Source organism: Citrus sinensis, chromosome 2, assembly GCF_022201045.2.
Source record: "Citrus sinensis cultivar Valencia sweet orange chromosome 2, DVS_A1.0, whole genome shotgun sequence".
NCBI classification, from domain to species: Eukaryota; Viridiplantae; Streptophyta; class Magnoliopsida; order Sapindales; family Rutaceae; genus Citrus; species Citrus sinensis.
In genome coordinates this window covers 20310850-20329470 of record NC_068557.1, presented here as the reverse complement: position 1 = coordinate 20329470, position 18621 = coordinate 20310850, and the positions used below count along the sequence as shown (strand labels likewise).

At 31.9% G+C, this 18621-nt stretch overlaps 1 protein-coding gene across 1 annotated transcript; it reads right to left on the bottom strand.

The window, feature by feature from the left end:
* Positions 1–5786: 5786 nt before the first annotated feature.
* LOC127900319 (uncharacterized) lies at positions 5787–6773 on the bottom strand. Its single transcript, XM_052434951.1, has one exon. The coding sequence runs from the start codon at positions 6771–6773 to the stop codon at positions 5787–5789; it is 987 nt and encodes a 328-aa protein (XP_052290911.1).
* Positions 6774–18621: the final 11848 nt, after the last annotated feature.

Below are 18621 nucleotides of genomic sequence, written 5' to 3'. Positions count from 1 at the left end.
TATTTTTTAGGTTGTTAATAAGTGGTCTTTTAAAAGTGTTTGAGAATTTGAAGGAGAATATATATGTTTGTATTAAAATTATCTTGAAAGGCTAACATGTTTGCTTCAAGATTGGCATGTGATTGTGTATTGCTATTTTATGGGGCTACGGTATGAGAAGATCCATTTCTGTTGCATTGGATAGACTTAGAATGAAATACAAGTTACGCAACCCAAGAGGGGGGTGGATTGAGATTTTAAAAACTTATGCAATACAATTCGCACAACAAATCAATCTAACGCCTTAATGGAATAGAAAACAATAAATTCAAACAAGCATAATAATAAAAGAGTAACGGAAGAGAAAAAAAAACACGCAGATTTTTACGTGGTTCAGCAATCCCCGCCTACGTCCACGCCTCCAAGCCAACCAAGCTCGAGGATTTCACTATCCAAGCCTCCCAAGGCTTCAAGTTCTTACAATTGACTTTCAATGTGTCAATGAACCTTTACCATCAAGAGATTATCTTCCCAATTTCTTCACCCCAAGTATTTCTCACACTTGTACACTCACAATTTGATAAGAAATGAAAATTACAACAAAAACTCTCTTTAAGAGTGGATATGCAAATAAGAGCACAATAATGATTCAATCAATGATGATTTGCGATTTGGAAACTCAATATATGTTATATGATCTTGTTTATACTTGCATTAGTCCTTAAAATGAAGTTGGAGTTGAGTTTTTATAGTTAAAGCCCGAAAACTAGCCGTTATAGGCAAATTCGCGCAACCAAGCAGTTAGCCGCTTGATTTATCTGGCTAGCTGCTTGTAACAGTGATATTACCGTTATTTTTGAATTTTGCTACAGTAATATTGTTCACCAAAATTATACTTTAGCCCAAAACTTTCTATAATTATACTATGGCCCAAAATGTCATAAAACTTTATAAATAAGTCCAATTTCAGAGTTTCCAAATAATAATTGTCATTCCAAAACTTTCTGAAATTATACACATGTTTGTTATCATCAAAATTATATTATGTGTAGCCCTTTAGGCTAACATAGAAGTGGTCTTTGCTACTTGAGGAACTGAAAAAGACATGTTCTTGTCTTGATTTATTGAACTATTATAACTTGTAAGCGAAAATCGAGATATTAGAATTTGAGTGTTAATCATATATGGTTTTGTAGCTCTTGAAACACATCTCCCAAGAAAGAAAAATTATTCTCATTTAAAATAACATAACGAGATATATAAATTCCTCGTGATTTATTAAGATACTTGTACCCTTTACGTGAAGAATTGTATTTTAAGAAGACACATTTTTTAATGCTAAAATCTAGCTTATGTCTATCATAAGGTTTGAGATTCGAGAAACAAGCATAACCAAATATTTTAATAAAAGAATCAACATGTGGTCAATTATATAAAACTTGATAAGGAGATTTATTCATTGAAATAGTAGTTAGTAATCCACTTATTAAGAAGACAGAAGTTTGAAATGCATCATATTAGAAAGAGAGTACCATGTGAGCTTGTGATAATAAAGTGAGACCTGTATGGACAATATGCCTCTGTTTTTGCTCAACTCATCTATTTTGATGATGTGTATATGAGCAGGAAAGTCCATGATTGATTCCACATTCTTGAAGAAATTTTGCAAAATTTTGAAATTCACCTCCCTAAAAAATTTGAGTATTCTTAATTTATTTCCTAAATTAATTTTCAACATTTCACTTAAAAATTTTAAATTTCAAAAGTTTGGGATTTTGTAAGAAAAAAAGTCCACGTGAACCTGGTATTATCATATACGATAGTAAGAAAGTACCTAAAACCATTTCCTGAAGTTAAAGATGCAAGTCCCCATAAGTTAAAATGTAATAACTTAAGAGGCTCTAAAGCTCTAGAATTTGATTTTTTGAAAGTTATGAATTTTTCCTTTGCTGACATGCACCACAAAATGGAAGAAACTAAATTTTATTTAAACTTGGAAAATTATTACAAAACAATTAAACTTCTTTTAGCACTTGAAGATGAGGTAGCACTTGAAGATGAGGATGTCCCATTCTTCTAGTTAAAAGAATTACTTTTTTCCTTAGACTTATTAAGAGAGACATAATCTTGGGAACTTATTGTATTTAACTGGACATAAAAGGGCTTAAATAAGACTTTATGATTTTTATTGAAGTTGACTGGGACATGAGCATTTAAGAGTGATAACTGGTACAAGCCTTTTTCAGTTTTTCTTTATAGCGGAGTCTTCTTTTGTTCACCATGAAATTCAAGAATAAGGTTATTGTTAGACACAAATCTAGAAACATTGATTAATTTCTTTTTAATATTAGGAACAAAAAGAATATTTTTAAGTAAGACAGTTTTATTGTGTACTGAAAAAAGAACATTTCTAACATAGATAATAGATAAAGAACTACCATCACTTATGATGCAATGGAAGTTTAATGTTTCAAAATATTCTATTTTATTGTGTACCAAAAATATTCCATTCAACATCTGGAAACATTAATTAATTTCTTTTTAATCTGAAGAACAAAAAGAATATTTTTAAGTAAGACAATTTTATTATGTACCGAAAAAAGAGCATTTCCAACATAGATAATAGAAAAAGAACTACCATCACCTATGATGCAGTAGAAGTTCAATGTTCAAAATATGTTGCTGATTATAGAGAATACCGGAATAAAGAACAAACTAAATTCATGTTGATTTAAAAGAATACCGGAATAAAGAACAATCTAAATTCATGTTGATTTAAAAGAATACCGTGAATTTAAGGGTTAAGACTTGTTGATTCCGCAGAATATCGAGAATTAAATGAACTCAAATACTCACACAGAGATTTAAAAACAGAAAGGGATATTATCATTTTCCCACCAAAAGTATTCTGACACATCATGTCAGTACCATGGTTTGGTAAAACTATCATTTTACCACTAAACGTTTAAACTGTTAGCATTTTCCCACCATTCCGTTAAAACTCAGTTAATAGTTAACGGAAAATTCTTAAAAGGTCAATTTTACCCCTAGAGCGTAAAAGATGATTTTGCCCTTTAAGAATGAACAGCAGCAAGTGATGATTAAATTACAAAAATAACCCCAAAAGTAGCCGTTACATTCAAATAACGGCTACTTTTATGCTTATAAAAGCTGCTACTGGTTGCCATTTCAACCAGCAACCAGCAACCCCAAATCAAAGGCCAGCAACCCCATTTGAGCACCAACAACCCAGCTGAAAAAGAAAGAAAATAGCAACCCAACAACTCAATTTTTAACGCACAACTACAAGCCACTGTAAACATTTCAATACCACTGCACCAGCAAGCCCAAGCCATTTTTAAACACCAGCAAGCTCATTTTATTACTAGAAATCATGCCATTTCAACCCCAACTAGCAACCCCATTTCAGCCCCAGCAACCTAGAAAATGACATGCCCAGCTCAAAGACAGCAAAACCAAACATCCTTTATCATTCAAAGACAGCAACAATAAGCCACTGTAAACACTACATTTCATCCAAGCTCAAAAAATCCAGCTCTTCTTAATCTTCACTCAAAACCAAACATAGTTTCAGCCTTCATACATATAAATTCAAACAAAACAATGCCTCCAGTAGTAACTTAAGTGTTAATACCAGGGTTCGAGCTAAGAAACATGCTGAAGTTACTTGCTACCCTAAATATTGCAATTGTGGAGTGCAGGCATGTGCGATGGTATCTACAACCTCGGAAAACCCTAATAAGCTCTTTTGGACATGCAGGTTTAAAAAGTGTAATTTTTGGCAATGGGCAGCAAAAGAAGATATGGAAATGCGTAACATTACATCCGGTCATGGCATGAACCTAAATGAAGATGTGATGAAGATAAGTGAACGACTACGATGCATTGAAGCGAAACTGAAATTGGTCATAGTTTTTATTTGTGGCATTGTGATAGGCTTATTTATGAGGAAGTAATGTAATAAACATGAAAAGTAATCAATCAATCATTGTAGCTGAAGATGTAATGAAGCATTATAGTTTAAAATGTAATGCAACTGAAAAGTAATCAATACAGTTTGTGGATTCCAAAAACATAACAGCAACTTAATGCACTAATATAAAGTTTGTGCATCTAAAATACATAACAGCAACTTAATGCACTAATATAAAGTTTTGTGCATCTAAAATACATAACAGCACCTTAATGGTAATATTTCATACAGCATCTAATATCTCTGAAGCTTGTGAGCCTTGAGTTGGATTCGGGGAAACATTATCAGCTTCATATTGGCCTGGACAAAAAAATTATTACTTCATTATCTAAGACCAGCAATAGCTATTTGCAGACATCAAACATTAATTTGAAACAATAACATACCTCTGTTACGTCCTCTTACTCCATCGCCTCTTGCTCTTGCTCTATTACCCCGTTGGCCTCTTCGGCCTTTATTCCCTCCTCTTCCTCTATTACCAGTACCTCCTCTTCCTCTATGAGCAATAAAGCTCTCTTGTGAACCACCTACAGCCTATTTAAATTGAAATATATAAATAATCAAATCATCAATATTTATAACAAACTAAAAATTACTCAATGAATAACAATAAACGAATTACCACTTTCTTTGTCCTCTTTGAAGTACGTGCTGCATTAGAACTTTCTCCCGGCCCACTAACTCCCTATTTAAAATTACATAGATAACAATAAAAAATTAATTTCAATACCCATAAAAACAATTAAAACATTAGGTTCAGTGGCTGTTACCTGCTGGGCTCTTAATCCTCTTGCTATCGATGGCCTTAATGGACATTTCCTGACATTGTGGTTCATCCCACCATAAAAGGAGCAGCAGATATAAAATGATCTGTTTTTTTTTATTGGCTCAGTGGCTACCCTTTTCCTTGCCTTTTTTGGTCTTCCAATCTTCTTGGTAATCTCAGGTGGAAAGAGCTTGGGCCTATCACAAGGGTCCCATGTAACTTTGTCAGGAATTGGCTTGAACATCACTGCATATGTGGTCAAGTACGCCTCTTTGCTGAAGTATTTTGGTAGATACTCTGTTGCCGTGTGTCTAGCATGACTAATTGCAGCCATAGCATGAGTACAGGGGATTCCAGCTAGGTCCCAATAGCCACAATCACAGGACCTGCTCATGAGATCGACAATGAACCTCCTTGCTGGATAATAACCCTTGTCTTTAACCTAACAAAAATTACATAATGATTAAATAATAATTATAAGGTTGAGGAAAAAAAATTGATTAACCTAACAAACATTCAGGTTCAGGAAAAAAATAATTATAAGGAACATGAGTTAGAATTATAGTTGAAAGTGAAGATCCCCAGAAGCCATTACATTCATCTTGCTTCCACATTCATATGCAGCATCCAATTCTTTTTTCACTCTAGGTGGAATGTTGGTCCAAGATTGTGCTTCTTTTTTCCTTTCTGTGAAGAGTGTCATGAACATGCATCTAATTTCTTCAAGCATGGTCAAGCAAGGCTTCTCTCTGTGGGGTAATATCCAACTATTAAAACACTCTGAAGTGTTGTTAGTTGTACGGTCTACCTTACAATTCTTGTCATACTCATGTCTTGACCAAGTAAACCCAGCAAGCTCAGTCTCCAGCCACTGCCATGCCTCTAACTTCTCTTTTTTGAGCTTTTCCATTGCAATAGTGTAATCAAACTTGTTAGTGCTACTGACAGCCCTCCAAAACAGATTTCTCAAACTAACACCATGATGTTCTTTGCAGAAGTTAGCATATATGTGCCTAGCACATGGTTTGTGATATGCAGTAGGCCATGTTATCTCAATGGCCCCAACAAACCCTTTTGCCTATCTGAGCAAAATGTAATCTTCTCCAAGCCATTATCAAAATACGAATGCAGAATTTCTAAAAACCACGACCAGGTTTCAGTATTCTCTATCTCACACACTGCTAATGCTAATGGGACCATTCCATTATTAGCATCCATACCCACATCGGCTAATAGAACTCCACCATATTTTGATTTCAAGTGACACCCATCCAACCCGATATATGGCCTACAGCCATTGTTAAGGGCATTTTTTTGAGCTGGAAATGCCATAAAGAATCTCTGAAACAACACTTTCTCAGGCTTAGTTACAGCATCACAAAGCACTTTACAAATTGCACCAGGATCATACTTGTGAATCACTGCAACATATTGAAACAAATCTTCGTATCCCCTCGCATAATCTCCATTAATGTCTTTTCTTGCCCTCTCTCTAGCCCTATATAGTTTTAAATCCCCTATCCGCACACCATAAGTCTCCAACATAAACTCACGAAGAACAGAAATCTTCACATGAGGATCTACAGTAACTTTGCTCTTAATTTTCTCTGCTATCCATTTACTGTTCACAGCCACTGACTTTCTAGTCTGTCTACATTCATGCTTCTTTTGCAACTCTTTGATTGCAAATCCACCCTTGCCCCTTATTTTACCTCCCATCACATACCATGGACACTCACTAATCTTGCATTTTCCGTAAAATCTCCTAGGCTCATTGTACACCTTTGTAATTTCAAAGCCTTTATCCACCATCACTTCACCTAACACATACCTAAAATGCTCAACATCATCAAATACATCTCCTAACCTCAGCCTATGTTTACCATTACGCCCTGGCTTATATGCATGCACTTCAATGTAATCCTTCAGCTGAGTGGTACCCAAATCATAATCTGAATCTGATGTGTCTGCTAACAGCTGAGGATCTACTTCAGCTGTTTCATCGTCAGAACTAGAACCCCTAGCATCATCCATAATATCTGCACCATTATCTTCATTTTGGTCATCGTCACCAGCATCATCATCATCAGTGTCATCTATACGACTCCCATAAGTTGAATATACTTAATCATCATCATCATTCTCATATCCATCATTCTCATTCAACTCTGTTGGTGGCCCTTGTATGCCTTTAGTCCTAGGTGGTGGTTCATTTCCACCATCATTCACCCATGTAATTTGCTCTGCAGATAACTGCACTCCACAGTTATGTAGCATCGCTTGTAACACCCCACAAAGCGGTAAATCAGGACGTAGGGTTGGCAAAATTATGGCTTCGAACACTGCCACTTCCATTGAATCATGTGCAGCGAACTGAGCCTGCAAGACTGCCTCAGAATCTACAATAATCGAAAGCTTGTTCCTTGGGTTGGTAACCGATAACTGCACACTTTCAGGAGTCGTCAACCCATGGTCCCTGGTAATCTTCAATGCTTCATTCTTCATCTGCTGCAGGGTATATTCTTCAGGTTCAATCAACCCTATACGATGTCTTTCACCTTTGTAAAGTAAATGTAGTTGTAATGGTAACATCATCTACAAGATTAAAAACGAGGAAACATTTTGAATAACTGAAATTACAGCATAACTCAAAGCAATTTAATTAGGTAAAAAGTAATGAAAAATAACTAAAATTATGGCCAACAACCAAAATTTCAACAAAACGGCAAATGCATGTAAGCTTGATGGTTACAAATAAAAAATTATTTAACAGTAAGCAAAAATTAATTAACAGTAGGCAACTAATAATCCTAATCTATTAAATTCAAGTGCTAATCACAACTCAAAGCAATTTAATTAGGTAAAAAGTAACGAACAATAACCAAAATTACAGCAAAATGGCAAATGCATGTAAGCTTGATGATTACAAATAAAATGGCAAAAATTCATTAACAATAACCAAGTATTAATCTTACTTACAATGGACAAAGTAGAAGACAGTAGAGATGGAAGAACACTGCTGCGAGAGTGAGAGAGATATGCGTCAGTTACAATGAGCGAGAGAGGGCGGAGATGGAAGAAGAATCGAGAGAGAGGGGGGTTGATTTCGATTTCTAGGGCTCCATGTCCAAATTGCCCGCTTTCTTTACAATTGCAAAACGCAACGTTTTCGCCTCACGTGATATGTCCAAAATACCCTTATGACGTCAGCATAATTTTTATTCAGTTAACGAAATGGTGGGAAAATGCTAACAGTTTAAACATTTAGTGGTAAAATGATAGTTTTACCAAACCATGGTACTGACATGATGTGTCAGAATACCTTTGGTGGGAAAATGATAATATCCCAAACAGAAAATATTATTGAACTCAAATATGCCTTTAAAGACTATAAGAGAGGGCTATTCATATTAATAGTAATTATCCTAAATGATGAAGTAAAAAAAATTCTAAATTAGAAAGGAAAACAAAAGTCCTAAACTTTAGATAATAAGGAAACTAATCCTAGTATAGTATGAATTCTTAATCTACATCATTCCCCTTAAGATGGAGAGAATTTGCCCTTAAATTTGGATTGTCAGTAATAAAATCTTCATCATGCTCACCTTTGTAAGGAATAAGATGCTTGACATTGATACATCTGCAGTGCGGATATGATTAGGAAGCTTCAATCTGTATGCATTAGGATTTATCTTCTCTATAATCTCCAAAGGTCTGATTTTCGTGGCAGAAAGCTTGTTGTACTCACCAATTAAGAACTTATCTTTGGTTAGGATTGCCTAAACAAGATCTCCCATTTGAAATTCTAAAGCTTGATGCCTTCTGTCAACCTTCTTTTTATAATCTTCGGTAATCTTCCTCAAAGACTCTTGCGTAGCTGTATAAATCTTCTGAAGTTACTAAATAAAGTCTTATATCTTGCTGCTTTTGCAAACTAAATTTGGAACTAGAGCTAAGTCGATGGGAGCTCGTGGATTGTATATATAATTCACCTGAAAAGGCTTAAACCAGTACTGCACTTAAATGTACGGTTATAAGCAAACTTAACTTGCTATAATTTTTTTATTGAAATACTAGCTATGCAACCCAAGAAGAGGGTGAATGTGGTTTCTAAAACTTATGAAATAATTTAAACAAAATCAATGCAAATATCCAATAAAGTTAAATAAATAATAATCAAATTAATATCAACAATAAAAATATAGAGAGAAAGGAAGAAGAATCGAACACAAGATTTTTATATGGTTCAGTAAACTTTGCCTATGTCCATGCCTTTAAGTTTACCAAGCTTAAAGATTTCACTATCCAATCCTTACACTTTCAAGCTTCAAAATATTTACAATTAACTTTCAAGGTGTCAATCAACCTTTACAGTATAAGGTTATCTCAAACCTCTTATCTCAAGCGTTTCCCACATTTACAATCACTAAAAAATAAAGATTACAAAGAGTTTCCTTAACACAATGTATGTATTTACAACTGAAAGCCCAAAGTGTGATTTAATGAAAGAATAACTAGTTTTAAGCACAAGAGAGATTGAATACATAAAGACAAGCTCAATGATGATCGTAGAATCTTCTTTCAATTTGAATTTGATTGAGCTTTTTATAGTTGGAGAGGAAAACTAGTTGTTGTTGATTTTTTGGACATAAATGGATCACTATTAACTGTTGTGGGATCACTATTTTAACTTGTCCAAGTAACTGTTATACTAATTTTTTGAATTGTCAGATCACTGTTTGGTGTTGTCAATTTGCAGTTTACTTGCAAACTTGTAAAACATAATTGGCTAATCATTTGTGTTAAATGATTCACCGGTTGCAAACTAATTCCTCTCTAGAATTTATCAGTTAGTTGTTATCAGTAAACTGTTTGCTATTTTCAAAGAGTGTGCTCTCTTGAATTTGTCGGTTAACTATTTTCCAATAAATGGTTCACCGTTATCTTCCAGTAACAGAAATATTATGTTCTCCTTAAAAAGCCGTTTGTTGTTTCAAGATTAACAATTATCCATTTTTGTCCAGCTTCTTAAACTTGCCCAAAAACATCATACGACTTTAAGAACTTAACCAATTTTAATATCTCCAACATATTAACTTAGTTTGTTATCATCAAAATCAATGTTATAAAAATATGTATGTTAACATTCTCCCCTATTTTGATGATGACAAACTTTATAAGTCTTAAATTTGTTTTTTCAAGAATCACTCCCCGTACATGTAAGCTCCCCCTATATTGCTTAAGTTTAAAACAGTTTCCAATTTAACAAAATTTGTAACCACAAAAATATGATTCCTAAAATTTGTAACAATAAAAATATTCCTCTTTTATTATATCTCCCCTTTCATCATAAAAAAGAAACACATGGAAGTTAAAAAAAAATAGTAAGAACCCAAATTATTACCCATGTTGTCCAAGTAAAATTTCGGTAGAGCCTCCCCCAATCAACAAGCATCTTCTCAACAAATGTTAGCAAGTTTTACATCCAAGTGAACACAATCTTCACGAAATCAATAAAACCACTCAAAGCAATCATGAAAACTAACATCCAAAAATCAAACCAATATGCCAAGCAACCATAATCATCAATGTAAACATAAAACATCATCCAAAAAGTAAGTATGTTTGTACGAAATTGAAATACAGAAACTGATAATAAACTACTGTAGAGGATGAGTGTAACACTCGTTCCTTGTTTATTTGAATTTAATTATGCTTTTTATTTAATCGTTTATCTTTTGTTTGTGTGAATTTATTTTAATAATTATTATTGAAATAAGGTGTAATTCTTTTTATTTACTTTTCTAAAACAATTATAAGGGATTATCTATGTTTATCATATTATATATATGTTATGAAAGCATGTGCTTTTATAAAACTTAAACTCCTCCTATCTCCCTACGATTTAAAATTCTTTAATTAAACAAAGGTATAAAAGCAAAGAATACTAGGGTTTTCTTTTATACACATTTGAAAGAAATTTTGAGGTATTTATCCTTCTTTAATACATGCTCTCTAATGCGATCTTATGTGTTTGAATGTTTGATGATGAATGCACGTTTCGGTGAGGCACGAGGCACGACACGGCACGACACGCACGTGGGCCGTGCCAGGCCTTAAAGCACAGCCCGATTAGAGATGGACCAAAGCACGGCACGCGAAAAAGCACGTAATAAGCAAGGTTCATTAGTGGGCTAGCACGCGGCCCGTGAGCCATTAATAGCACGTGGGCCAAAATATATCTAAGTAAATTTTTTTAACAAAAAGTAAATATAAAATGTTATGAAATTAAATTAAAATATCTTGAATTTAAATGTTTTAATATATTTTTTAGCATAGACTTTTAAAAATTAATTTAAATCATTAAATCTTAGTTTAAATAAATATTCTAATTTTTTATGTTTATAATTTATTAAATGAATAAGTAAATATCATGATTTTAATAAATAAAAGTATAAATATCATAATTTTATTTATGATATTTATTAAATGAATAATGTTATTTATGATATTTAATTTTATTTATGATATTTATTTAATTATTTATTTATGTTTATAATTTATTAAATGAATAAGTAAATAACTAAATATCATGATTTTAATAAATAAAATTATAAATATCATAAATTTATAAATTATAAATAAAAAATAATTTTTTTTACAAAATTAATAATAAAATATTTTTCATATGAAATATTTTTCATATTAATATTAAGTCATAACTTAGTTAATATTTAATAGAGGTACGTTTCATTTGTGAATGAAATATTTTTCATTTTATACACAAGAAAAATTATGATAAATTAAAAATGACATTTTCATTAAATGAAGTTAAAATACAATTATAATATTAGTAATTCAAATAAAATTAGGTGTAATTTGCATCATTACAGTTAACAGTACATCCCAACTAGGTTGGCACCTACTGAACCATCTATCATTTGCAAATTTACAACCTTCTCACTAATAAAAATTATTTCAAAAAGTTACAAGAAAAAAAAAGTCTCTAGTCTTTGGAAGTGGCTTCAATGTTCAGTACTTTGCATAATCTGGATCCACTTCATCTTGATCAACATTCAAACTCTCAATTTGTTTAATTAAATCATTTTGCCAATCTTGTTGCACTCGGCGTTCAGCATCTTCCCAATCTTTCAAACACAACAAAGAGTCTAATGTCTCTGATGATAATCTTGACCGATGTTCATCTAGAATTCTGCCACCTGTACTAAAAGCTGATTCTGATGCTACAGTTGAAGCTGGAGGGGTTAGTAGATCACGGGCCATAATGGATAATATAAGGAAAAAAAATGTCTTACCCATCCAAAATTCTAAAATATCAAAATTTTGCAATTGTGAAGGAGTTGCTAAATCTTCAAGATTGGCATAACAATATCTTTGCAATTCATTACGATTAGTATCAATACTAGAGGCAACACCCTTACCTTTGAGTAACAAAAGGTGAGCTGGATTTTTATAAGAAGTCGATGCTTGTTGAACATTAGAATATGTACTGCTTGATCCGAATTTATTTCGATAAAAATTAAAAAGTTCATGCATAGAGGACATAATTGTATCAAGCCTGGTTTGTAAATTTTCACTAATACCCTCAACTAAAAGTTTTGCACCAACTTCCTTGATTGTAGGATCCAACACTGCTGCAAAAATAAATAGATGGGGAATATCTTTCCAATATTTTTGGAATTTTTCCTCCATGGTATCACAAATATTTTTAAACATAATATTCTCTCTAAAAGTCTTAAAAGTATAACTTATATTGTACAAGTGCATTAACACTCTACATGAAGTAGGCTCATAAACAGTAGAACATGCAAGAGTAGCGTCATAAAATACCTTTAAAAAATCCATAAATTTAAATGCAACATTCCAATCATAATCAGTGATATGATAATCTTCATCATTCATTCTCTCATTGTAAAAACTAGAAATTGCTTCAGAATAGTTTTGACAAGAAAGCAACATTAAATACGTGGAATTCCAACGAACTTTCATGTCAAGGTTGAATTTTCTCCTTTTCAATCCAAAAATTTTCATCGTCTCCAAAAATTGTTGACGTCTTGAAGGTGCTCTAATATATAAAATGGCTGCTTTAATTTTTTCTAAATAATGATTTATATGAGTCATACCAGCTTGAACAATTAAATTAATAATATGACACACACATCTCACATGAAAAAATTTAAACCACGTGCAGGCATGAGAGTAGAAATATTCCGCAAAAACTTATCAATTGCCGCTGTATTGGCAGATGCATTATCAAATGATATGCTAAACAATTTATCAGTAATTTCATATTATCTTAAAACAGACATTATAGCTGCATAAATTACTGAACCAGTGTGAGGATATTCTAATTCATGAAATGCAAGCAATTTTTTTTTCCAACCTTCATTTACCATTAATCTCATGTATAGAGTGCAAAGTCACACAAAAATAACCAACCATATTAATACCAATCCAACAATCAGAAGAAATTGAAATAACACCATTAAAATTGATAAAAGTATTAATTAAAATTTTTTTCATGTCATGAAAAATTTTAGTTAAATCACGTTTTAATGTATTTCTAGGAACTTTCTTAAGTTGAGGCTGAACATACCTTTGCAAAAAATTTATTAGACGTTCATCTTCTGAAAATGTTAAAGGTTGTTCTGCTGCAGCAATATACCGAGCCAATCCTTCTCGCATGGTCTGTTGTGAATATATGAATGATGTTATACCGGAAGGTCCAGAACCATATTGTGAGAGTTGGGTTTGTGTTAGGTCTTGTGGCGCGTGTTTTGTCTGACAAGTTTCCATATGTCGTCTGAGATGTCCAGTTCCACCATTGCTTTTGGCACTTAAAGCAGATTGACAATATTTGCACACTGCTTGATCCACTATTTCACCTTTTTTGTTTTGACTTTTTCCAAAGTAAAACATGACCAAACAATCGATGTTCTTTGTTGTTTGGAGGTAGTAGTAGGACCGACAGTTGAAGAAGTAGAACCACTTTGACTTGCTTGAGAAGTAGGAGGCGATCGTTCAGGTGGGACAATAAATATATTACTTGGATCAAATTCTGGTGCAGCAATTTCTTCATTTGCAACTTCCTCCCCCTCTTCAACAAAATTAAAATTCTCATCTAACTCGAAATGAGAGTGAGACACTTTATATAATTAGTGTTTTGGTAATTGGTAAATAAAGGCGCTGGATTTGTAGCAAAGAAGATTGGGCAAGCAGAGACTAGAGATGACTGATCAGACAAGAGAGATAATGAGGAGAATGGAGATAGAGAATTAGAAATTGAGAAGTGAGATGAATTCGAAAATAATTTAATCGTTTAAATAGAATAAAAAAGAAAACATATTATCGGTAAAAAACGGGCAAATAAAAACGTAAACATATTAACGGTCAAAAACGGGCAAACACGCTGCAAACCTACAAGTCTACAATTGCAAAGCTTCCTGCAACTCTGCGAGGCTGCAGCAAATTAAACAGTTACATTTAATCATTCATTTGTTCGTTGGAAACTTGGAATTGTAAGGTGAGTAATTGATTTAATTTAGAATTTTATTATTATTAAAAATTAATTGTTGAGGGACCTGTCATGACTCTATGTCTCTATGGTACCGATTCTGTAACAAACATCTCCCGTCATCCCATTCCCACCATTCGATTGTCTATTGTTTAGTTTCTCACTCCACATCCAACGGCTGATGCTGCAGTCTGTAGCTTACAAATTCTGTAAGCTAGTCAAGTCTAATTGTTGAGTGCCCATGCTGTGAAAGTGAAATTGACTAGTCACCTAGTCCTATCAACTTTATTGTTTTTTTTAAAGGCATATCAACTTTATTGTTAATTCAATTAATTCAGAATTTTTTTATTCAATTAATTCAGATTTTTTTTTGTCCGTTGGGTGAGTAATGAAAATATGAAATTAATTTAAATTTTTTTTGTCATTAAAAATCAGAAAACATTAATTGATAATCAGAGCCTGACTGCTTATACTGTAAAATTGAGTAGTCATAGTAATTTTACTGTTAATTCAAAAAAAAAATTTGTCCATTGGGTGAGTAATTCAATTAATTCAGAATTTTTTTTATCCGTTGGGTGAGTAATAAAATTAATTTAGAAAATTTTTATTATTTAATAAATAGAAAAAATTAATTTTTAAGTGCACCATTGTTATTTATTTTTTAAAATAATTAATTTTTTTTTTCAAAACAACATATTAAATTAAAAAAAAAATTATGGTTCATTGTTACAAGAGAATCACGCAACTATCACAACGTTAATAAATCCTATCACAACTCACTAGTGTGTTGATGAGATACTATTATAGTAGTAAACTAGTAGTACGGGAGGAGCTTGCATTCATTATGTAGAATATTTTATTTCTTTGAATTTAAATTCTCAACTCAAATTTTCAACACGGTAGTTGACTAGTTGTCATATAGTGCACATGCAGACGTGCAGATTGTAGATTTTTAAATAATTTAAGATTTTTTTTCCACATGCCAACCAAGCACTTGCCTCACGGCTATATTTATATTTCACTAAATATTTTTTTACTTACTCTTTTTACTCCCACCGACAAAGTAAATAAAATTAATTTTTGTCTTTTTATTACTATCTAATATTATATATACACGCCATTATGCTATAATGCTTCACAATTCTTATTCTTCTTCTTTTTCCTCAAACTTTCCAATATTCTAAAAGCCAAAATCATTATGAATCCGCAGCAACATAATATGAATGCAGAAGAACCTCAACACCCTCAAGAATACGGTGTTGATGTAGTTGGACCTCAACAAAACGCTAGGCTAAATCAACCCAGAAGTCATTTTTTAAATGAGCTTTTTCAAAATTTTACTACAATAAGGGAGGAAATAATAGATAATAGTTTGCATCGTCCTTACAAGCAGATGATCTTGAGGTGCAACTATTGTCATCGAGAAGTTATTTATTCAAACAGCCATGGCACCTTGGGTTTATGTCGGCACGTGTCAAATTGTTTAGCTCGCCACCAGCCGAGATAGAATTAACCTTGCTCATTTCCCGTATCCATAGTTGTGATTAATAAATGTTTTTTTCGTGCTTGTTATTCGTCAATTGATCGTAGTTCGTGTTTTGTAGTTGTAACTTGTAAGTTGTGACCTAAGATTTGTTATATTAATATTTCGTAGTTATGACTTATTGTAATGATTATTCGAGGATTGTATTTTTAATTTTAATTAATTATTATTATGATCTATGGAATTAAATTTAATTAAATTATGTATTGTTGTGTTATGAATTATGATTGATTATTGTGAAATAAAATATATAGTTGTGAAATTGTGATAAACTAATAATAAAATGTTAATTGCTCTCTTAATAAAAATTAATATGATTATGATTGTGAATATTATTATTATTATTATTTTATTATTATTATTATTATTATTATTATTATTATTATTATTATTATTATTATTATTATTATTATTATTATTATTATATTGGTGGGCTTAAAAAAACACATCAGACACGTGGGCTTGAATAAAGCACGCTAAAAAAAAAAAGTTGGTGGGCCTTTTTTGGGCACAGCCCACGGCACGACATGAGCACGGCACGAGCGGCTCGTGCCGTGGGCCGTGCTGGGCTCAACTGAAAAAAAGATAGGCACGGAATTTGGTGGGCCGTGCCGTGCCCGCCCACGAGCCCTTGTGGGTCGATAGTTGCCGGCACGGCCTATTGGCCATAGTTAATTGGAACAGTGGTGCTAGAAAATTCTGATTTTTAGCATCATGTATGACTTCGTCCATTTTTCTAACTGCCCAAATGATCTATGAAAATTATGTAGAATTTTTTTGAATCCTCATTTGTTTACTTACTTTATGTTTAATTTCATAATTTTTAGTTGAGTATAAAAATTATTAAAAATCATTATGTTGGGCTGCTACAAATCTGAAGACTGCTTCCCAGAATTGCGATGGCTGATGGTAAAATTATTTTAGATTGTTAAAAGGCTTTAGAATGACCTATAAAAATTATATTCGTATAATATTATGATTTAAAGTTTATTTGACTAATTTTCATTGAGTTAACATTAAGTTATGAATTTTTTAATTACAAAACACAAGCCTGAAAGTTTTTGGACATATTTGCTGGTCTCTTAATATAAATTCATTTAAAATAGTTTTACATCTTCAACAATTCTAGAAAAATTAGTACATTGTTTCTTGATGTTTCTACTGCTGTAATATCAAGTGGTCTAATTTTTATGAATTTTATTAAATATTTTACGAATTTTTTAATTCAGCTACCTCTTTTTTATCACTATTGGACAGTGTGGATATTTGCATGTAAAATTCTTTTTGCAATATGTTTCTGACTTTTATTCTTTTTTTTTTAATTTTCATATGAAATGCTACATATGTTTATGGTTTCTTTTTTTATTTTTTACAAATTTCTGACATATGATTAGCCTAGTAAAAATAAGCTTGTATAGGATGATCAGGTTTAGACTAGCTTTGATGGTTTAGTGCTTATGAATAGGCTTGATTATATTGGATTTATATCAAAATCAGAATGAGCAATAACATTGATAAGAATGTGCTGTGGCGTTTTAGGACAAGAGCGAGCTCGTGGTTGAGGTTACCGTTCTTTTATTGTTGAGGATCGAGATAGGTAGATTCATGCATGATGCATGTATTTCACTATTAAATTACTTTTAATTCATGGTATGTATTATGTTGAACGAAAAGTATATAAAATTGATTTATTTAGTCTATTACAATGTTTTGTTAAGTAAAAATCATTCTTTAAAATTATTTATAACAAAACTTGTTTTATTAAAAACTTGTTTTATAAATTGTCTTTAAAATGAAAACTTTAATTAATTTTTTTTAAGCCAAGTACTTTGAAATAATTATTAGGGAAATTATCCACCGTCCACCAGTTTTTTTCCAACTTTTTCAAAAATACACAATTCTTTTTTTTTCTTAGCTGGAATCCACTTGAAGTTACATTTCTTTTCACTTGTCCACTTCTATTTGGAGACCGTTAAGAAAACTAACGAAATCTTATACAAATGACTATTTTGACTCCCAAACGAAAGTAACAATTTCACCCTAAAAATAATCAGATTTTTGAAATAAAAGCTTAATTATGACGGTCTCATCTTAGATTTAATAACATGTTTTAATGTATCCTATAAAACATGCATTAATGAAATAAAAGCTTAATTATGACAATCCTAGTATTTATCTTTGCAATTGCATTTAAATACACCCTAAATAACATTTCGTTAACCACAATAATTGGAAAATATCATATCATAGTTATCCAAAAATACAACATTAATGTTTCGGATGCAATAATGTTTTATTTGGCATTTTAAATCGGATTATTTTTGGCATTTTTTTAGGGTGAAGTTGTTATTTTCGTTTGGGGGGCAAAACAGTCATTTGTATAAGATTCTGTTAGATTTCTTAACGGTCGCCAAACGGAAGTGGACAAGTGAAAAGAAATGTAACTTTAGGTGGATTCCAACAAAAAAAAAAGAATTGTGTATTTTTAAAAAAGTTCAAAAAAAACGGGTGGACGGTAGATAATTTCCCTAATTATTAATTATTTAAATGTAATTTATGAAAGCTTATAAATGATTAAAATTTTAAGGATGGTTTTAAATGATTTGGCTCTTTGTCCATAGTGATGTTATATTATGTTATGTTATGTTATGGAAGGCTAGCCGGATGTTGTGCACATATGATATTAATGTTAATGATTTCCGTGGGGTATAGTGCCCTAATGGTGTTATATGGCCAGGTCACCGAGTTTACAGGTGATACTATGTGGCATGAGCTAATTATATTTTATTTGTTTCAAACACTAC

Bases quoted from the DNA above. Each gene is read 5' to 3' on its own strand.
- LOC127900319 (XM_052434951.1), bottom strand. From the start codon at position 6,773: ATGGATGATGCTAGGGGTTCTAGTTCTGACGATGAAACAGCTGAAGTA.